The sequence below is a fragment of the Onychostruthus taczanowskii genome, unplaced genomic scaffold (genome assembly GCF_017590055.1).
Source record: "Onychostruthus taczanowskii isolate IOZ18803 unplaced genomic scaffold, ASM1759005v1 scaffold8, whole genome shotgun sequence".
Lineage (NCBI taxonomy): Eukaryota > Metazoa > Chordata > Aves > Passeriformes > Passeridae > Onychostruthus > Onychostruthus taczanowskii.
Genome location: NW_024505892.1, coordinates 16766433 through 16774190, shown reverse-complemented (window position 1 = coordinate 16774190; position 7758 = coordinate 16766433). Strand labels below are relative to the sequence as shown.

The following is a 7758-nucleotide window of genomic DNA, read 5'->3' as shown; positions in this document are numbered from 1 at the left end:
TATTTTGTTGGAAATAGGGTTTATTAGATAACTAAATATAGAGCGTTATTTATCCACATGGAGTCATGACCATGTGGGCTTAGATTCACATGCAAATTCTCCTTTTAATAATCCTAATGCAGGGAGTGCTCCAATCAGAGCGCTATCAGCCCCAGCTCCCAGATACCTGATGCCAGCTTTGCTGGTAATGTAGGCCACCGAAGCAAATCCAGAGAGATTGAGTTGGAAGTGGAAGAGAGGCTCTGAGATCTATTTGCTTGGCTTCCTGACGACGAGGGGGTGTCTAACTTCTTTTTTTTCTTTTCTGCTGTGAAGGGATGTCGTTTGAGAGGGATCATTAGCTGCCAGCAGCCTTGCTGGGTCAGGGCTGGGAGGCGGAGACGCAGTTGCAAGCAGCGAAGCAAGGTGGAGGCACGAAGACAGAAGACCAGGTTAATGAAACCATGAGGTGGCTCTTGGGCAGCAGCTTGAAAAATTTTGGACATGCTGACAGGGGAAACTATGACTGGCTAAACAGTGAACCAGGTGGGCCACTTCTGGAAACAGAGCTTCAGGTCTGTACCCCCCTGCTCATCTCTGTGGCATGTCCTTTGACTTTGCATGTGTGTGTATGTCTGTGTAATGCCTCAGTGTACAGCACAGAGTAAATCCCTGGGTATTGAGACGTATCAAAGCAGTACTGATCAATTACATGGAGTCTGAGCATTTCTTTATTGCTGTTAAGTCTTTTTAAACACATCTGTGGAAGAGAAAAACATTAGGTGGAAAAATTTTGCTGGGGTGGCAGGTAAGGAAGTTTAATTACTTCTTTTAAGCATAAGGCATCGCTGATTTCCTTTCTGTTAAAGCGTGTTTACGCGTTGCAGCTGTCCCGTGAAGCCTTTCTGCAGATGTTGCGAGTCAGCGGCGGGCAGCAATGAACTCTCATTCCCTAAGCTGTGCGCTGATTACTTCTGCCAGAGAGGATCACACGCAGCCCGGCGGGGGGAGGGAAGTCGCCCCCAGAGATGAAAACACAGCCTGCTTTCTGGCTTTGTCTGGGATACAGCGAAAGGGCTTCTCTGATCCAAAATAATAATTTAAGGTGCACGTAGCTCCTCAGTAAATGCCCGAAGCATGTTGCGTTAGCAAATGAAGTGGCCATGCTACTCAGCTGATAGAGATGAAGTGTACTGTTGCAAAATAAATGGGGGTAAGAGTGTGTGTGAGTGCCAAAACAGGACAAAAAGTAGTATTCAAATGTTGCCACAATTTTAACAAAGTCTGCCCCACTGGTAACATTTCCAGAGTTAGAATAGCAATGGCAATGTCTTCACACCTCAAGACTGCTTTTATCTGACAGTGAGAAACAAACAGCATCACTAGAGTCGCATTCCAACAAGTATTTGAAAATTCTGTGTAAATCCAGGCTCACTTCTAATTGCGTGTCATTACTAATGGACACAAAACCACACAAAAATGTTTTTCTGTTTTCCAGAGTTACATGTTTTTGCTTTTTACAAGCAGTAATGAATCATCTTCAAGAAGCAGGATAGAGCTTGGAAAATAACCTATAGGGGGACCACACCCTAATGACTTCAAAGCAGACTTTGTTCCAAATCCACTTAAAACATTTCAGAAGTATCGGTTTCCTGACTCAACTTCAAAAGATATTAGTATAAATACTGACTATATTAGCAAAAATAATTTTAATGGAGTTCTAAGTATGCTAGCAAATCTTTAAGAACATAATAAATCTTAGCAAAACTCAATCACTTCAATGGGAATTTCAGAAAGCAAAATAAACTTTCATTTTTCTATCCTCACACAAAAGCTTCCCTTAACCTCATGTTTTGCCTTGTGAGGCAATTCCCTCCCAAGGCAGGTACTACCCCTCGTTTGTCTGGACACAGAGCTCAGCTCCAAGCCCATTCCTTTACTCATCGTGGATATTCCACACAACTCAGCCACACTCTGCCTTTCATTCCTTCACCAACGGGCACGAGTAAAAGCTCATCTTAACTGATATGGGTCACATAATCTGTAAGCTGGCAACTGTACATGCTCAGCATGTTAAAAAAACATAGGCAGACAGAAGGAAAGGCTTTACTCCTTCCAGTATGTGCTCAGTGGCTGGGGGAAACTGACCCTCTGCTTCAGTCCCTACAAATATATAAATGAAGGGAGGAGAATAAACAATGTCCAAACTATCCTACTAAGAATCAGTCCTGGGAAAACAGGACTTTTTAGAAATATGATCCCTTTTACTTCCATGCTCTTTTCTGCCTTTCTCTGTTTTAAAATTGATATTTCCCCATATTTATGTGTCTGTAACTTATTTCATGCTGGAAGCCAGATCCTTATTTTTGTCACTTACAAACCTGACACTAGACACTTGTGATGACACAGGCAGAGCATGCTGATCTCCAATAAAGCAGCAACAAACAAAACCAGTCAAGTAATAATTCTATCAGTCACTGCATATGCCTGGTGTGGAAACTTTCAGATATAAAGCATACTTTAAAACATTTCACATGTAAAAAGTAGAGTATTTTACCTTAAATATGTTCTGCAGTTGTATCAGTTTCAATTAATGAAAATTGAGTTGATTTCTAGAAAATTTTATTTTCCAGTTCTGACAGTTATTCATCATACCTGTACACAGTGGCTACTTTTCTAGTTTTAGAGCTTCAGCTGCAGAAGTTAGTTTTAGGTCAGTTTAAAACTAGTCTCAGTTTAGAATTTCAGAATTTTTTTTAAGTGACCTTTGATTCATTGTATTAAAATTATTCTTATTTTTAGTGTAATTTTTTTAATGCCTATTAGATTTTCCAAGTATTTATGTCAAGATCTTTGCAACATTCTTCAGTAACCATTTAGGCAATCATTGCAGAAATGGAAACAAAACCACAATAGAAAAAGAGGGACTATGATTGATTGATTATCTCCTAATAAATTTGATATATTTATACTGATATACGTACAGGAAGTCCATCATCATCCTTTTGGAACTACATCTCAAAGTAAATCCAGTCCATATAATGTTTGGCAGGAGGCAGCATCAAAATGGATACATAACTCCCTGTTCAGGTTCAGGGCATCTGTGGGGCAGTAGTTATAAAAACCTATTTCAGCTCAAATAATACTCTAAGTAGCCTACAAATTACTTCACCCAGATAGGAAAGTCTTAAAATTAGCTGTGTTTAAACAGCTATGAGCACTCTGAAACACAGAGGAAAATCAGTCTTTATTGACACCTGTTAGCACACAGAAAAAGCATGAAGCTGAGTCAGGGGAGGTTTAGGTTTGATATGAGGAAAACATTTTTCACTCAGAGGGTGGTTGGGCACTGGAACAGGCTTCTCTGGGCAGCGGTCACAGCACCAAGCCTGACAGAGTTCAAAAATCATTTGGACAATTCTCGAAGGCACATGGTGTGGCTCTTGGGGTGTCCTGCACAGGGCCAGGAGTTGGACTCAATGATCCTGATGAATTCCCTCTAACTCAGCATATTTTATAATTCTATAATATTGCCTAATTCATAATCCTATCTGCTTTACATGCCACTAATTTGCAGATCATAGTAAAACACATTTACTGTTCTTCAGCAACTATACAGTAGTTGTGAAACAAAAGAACAAACTAAAAGAATTTATTATGTCTTCTTTTGCACACATTACTGAATAGGTAGCCACCAGGCACAGGTTACTGTGGTTATTTTGAAATAGAATAGGATAAAATAGGAGTAGTTCAGTTGGAAGGGATCTGCAGTGAAAATCTAGTCCAACCACCTGACCACTTCAGGCAGCACAAGAGAATATGGGCTGCTTTGTAATAACATTGCAATTTTTGACCAGATCCCACAGTGCAATAAAGTACTTGCAGGTTCAGGGCACTGCCTTGTCACCTTCAGAGACAGTGACAGAGACGCAGAACTTCTGCAGACCATACCCAAGGATCTCAACCCAGGCACTCAAACCACGAGTAACCCACACAAAACACCTGCACTGATCTGTCTTGCCTCTTTCCTAGAGCATTTGGTAGCAGAGAGGAGTACAGCTCCCCATTTGCTTCACCACACAAGCAGGCAGTCCTCTCTCTTCCCACAGTCTTCTGACTCAGTCATTGCATACTCTACACACCCTGCAACACCCTGAGGTATTGTGTTCATCTCCTTCCCTAAGCAATGTATCACGACCCTGAGGAGGCAATTTGTGCACAATAATGTAATTAAAAATTATATGTGTTGCAGAGCAAATTAAGGATTTTACAGATTTCAAAAATGCTAGCAGTCATTCAGGCTTGAGAGCTTGATTTTGCAATTTTAGAAGCAGTGCTATAGGCTACTCTTGGAGAGCCTTTAAACAAGAAGACTTTTCAGGCCAGCAACCCACTGATACCCTAAGGTGTCCTTTTGTGGCTGCTTCACAGACCGTTGCCATCTGAGCTAGCTCATACTACAAAGAGTTGCACTCCTTCCATTTTTTTACTATTAGATGCGAACCGTGCCCTCCAACAATAATACATTTTGCACATTTCTCTTAATAGGTACTTCACTGCAAGGCCCAAGACCTCTGGGTTCCAATCAAGGCTTTGGAGCAAAGTATATTTCCCTGAGATCCAATACCATTGGATAATTCCTTCCGTCAAGCTTAAACCTTCCTTCCCTTCTGGAGTCCAGTATTTGTACAAGGCCTTGTCTTACAGCCCTAACTCTTGCCTGTGCTTCCACCAGCACAGGAAGGATACACTGTCCTTGGCCATCATTTAACATGCAAATATCACTGCAGTGAAATTTATAGGGAAGCTGCACTGAGTTTAAATGACCATTGGGGCTTTATATACCTTACACTAATCTCATGTAGGAAACACTGGCAATCTCACACTCTGTCCTCACAAACCACCAGAATACTGCACAACTCAGATACTAAGACCAACACTTAACCTGGATGAAAGCCTGCTCCCTACAAATTAAACCCAAAACTTAGACTTGGATTTTAAAAATAAGCTCTTCACTGGCCAGGAGAAATGCTGTCCATTATAAGCTCAGCTTTTCTCAATATTTACTGTAAGAGTATCGGTAACACATCAGTATCAATGAGTCCCCACATACACAGAGCACTAACATAATACTACAGAATGCTTTTTTTTTCATTTTCTCTTGAAATGTTTCATGCACTTCATAAGACACACTAAAAATCATTAACAAACTTCCAAAAAAATTTCCCTCATTTTAGAGAAATTATTTAATGTCTGCATTGGAAGAATGGCTGAAAAAATTTCTTCCAATTCTGCTCTTTCTTGTCACTCATTGAATGGTCAGATACGACAACAGTTTGTACAGTCAGAAATTCTTTAATAAAAAGTATCAATAAATATAAAATAGTTCTTTAACATGCATTTTTTGGGATAAAAGTCCATTGGGGAAAATAGCTTAATAGCTAATCTGCAAAGATTTCAGTGTGTTTTAAAATTATTTTAATGCATTTAGCTTCAGACCCACAATACCTTAGGGAAAAAAATAGAAAAGCATAACCTCCCCTTACATCATTTGTTAGGAGTCAATGCCTATTTACTTTATTTTTCTCAGGCATGACCATATAATAATAATTTCATAATATGACAACAAAGCAAAGAGGTTACAAATGACTGGTAGATTACCAGTTGAATGTAGATTACAGTGTGATTTTGTAGCTAGAAGAATGACTGTGATTCCTGGAAGAATAAGAACAGAAAATTTTTGTAGACTAAAAAGGAGACATTGGAGTTACTGTCCTTTTCACAAAGTGATTGCTGCAAACAGCCAGTTTGCATCCCTGCTTCCAAACCCTTTGAGGAAAGAATCACTTAAGTTCTCTTAGCCTGAATGGGCACCTTCACTCAAAATAAAGGAAATCTGGTCCATTGACCTGTTTAGTCTCACCATGCAAATGTGAAAAATCCACCTCACAGCATTAGTCAAGAGCCTACAAAGGAAATTACTTGATAAACATCATTGTAGCATTTAGCCCTAGGCTAAACTCTGAATGAGACCCAATTATTAGAAGATGGAGTCAGACTGGAAACAAGATATACTGAATTTTAAAACTAAAGCTGATACAACACAAGAACACAAATGGCTTTGTTTGTTTTTCTTATAGCTTATGCCTCCAGTTACATCACAATTCAAAAGCTGTGGGACAGAGGTCTTTTGTGCTACATTTTGCAGAAAACAAAGCTGACACAGCAGTCACAACTGTTACTTCTCTTACGCCAGAAGTTCTTTTTCTATAGTTCTAAACAAGAAAAAATGATTCTTGGATCACTGGCAGAGCAAGCTCAAGAGGTCCAGTCCAAGCTGTCCTGTCCAATAAAAACACTGTGTTTTATTTGGAACTGGCCTGTGAGGTTAGAACAACCCAAAGAACACGTATTGTAGGCAATGGCCCCTGTTTGAAAGGGCTAGTTGTAATATTTGTTCTTTAAACAGTTTTCCAAACACAAAGAAGCAACACCAGATGATGGATCATCAGCCTTATTCATCTGCAATTCAATGTTCTCCCAAATTTTAAAAGCTCGACCAGTCTCCTGCAAAGTTGACTGGTCCTGCTAAAACCCAAGAGTAATAAAATGCCATACAAAATTGCATATACTTCCAGGCTTTTAGGGCTTTTTCCCCACTGGAGACAGGGTTTTCTAAAAATCCAACATATTTGCAACTTCTCGGGGGATTTTTGTCTCTGGCTGTAATTTGCTTTAATTGGCCATAAATAGAATTAATGAGTCTGCAAAATATACTGCTTGATTTATACTGGCGCAGAGAGAAAGACATTTGGAAAAGCAACTGCTATGTCACAAGGCAGATATAGGGAATGTGGTTTTTCTCACTGATTAAGAGATCTCCAGGCATCCAACACCCTTCCTGTTTGCTTTGGTTACAGAGCAGACAACAGCCAAGCTCAACCAAAGATGACATAGAACCGTTCCTGTGTATCATATTGCCTGCCACCATGATGCTCTTCCTGGCATTCCTGCTGCTCTTCCTGTACCACCGTTGCCAGCGCCCCACTCAGCAGGGGCAGATCTTCAGCATCGACCTTCCTGAGGCCCTGCCTGAGCACGATGTGTCCAATTTCCTTTCTGCGCTGCCCTGGAGCAGCGAACAGAGCTTCCACTACTCAACGCTGCTCCCCGATGCCACATTCCTGTCTGTGTGTTTGCCTCCGTCATACGAGGAGGCCACCATGAAGACTTCCATGGAAGAGGCTCACACTGAGCTCTCTCCAGACCCAGTGCCTCCTTACGAAGAGAGCATGCTGCAGACCAGCAGCACCAAATAAACTTCCTACAGAAGCACCTTAGCTGAAGCATGCAGCACAAAGGTAGAACTGCTATGGCCTTTAAAATTTGTGAAAAGATTCCAAATGAGGCACAAAACCAATGAATTTATGAAGGAAGAAACTTGAAGTAACAGGGACTGCGTCTCTTCACCTCATCCTAGGATTCTCTACCTTCCATCTGTGGCAAGTGTACACACAGTATAGCACCAAGTCCAATCCAGACTGGTAACATGAGGATTCTAGTTAACAAACATGTCATGCAAGGATTAAACTTAAGGAAAGCTGGGAAGCTCTTCCTCTGTAATCCCTCAGCTACAGTGAAATGTCAATAACGCTATAGATTCAGCAATCACAAAAAGGGCTTTTAGCACATACATATTCCAGTTTGGGTGGTTTTTTTCCCTATTTTATGCATTTATATTTAAATGAGTTTTTGACAAGCTGAGTCGCTCAGTCTGTG

The 7758-nt window shown here is 40.5% G+C and overlaps 1 protein-coding gene across 1 annotated transcript; it reads left to right on the top strand.

Annotated features, from left to right (window-relative positions):
- Positions 1–443: 443 nt before the first annotated feature.
- On the top strand, positions 444–7298 carry SMIM28 (small integral membrane protein 28). The gene is made up of 2 exons (XM_041423687.1): positions 444–554; positions 6900–7298. The coding sequence occupies exons 1-2, from the start codon at positions 444–446 to the stop codon at positions 7296–7298; spliced, it is 510 nt and encodes a 169-aa protein (XP_041279621.1).
- The last annotated feature ends 460 nt before the right edge of the window (positions 7299–7758 follow it).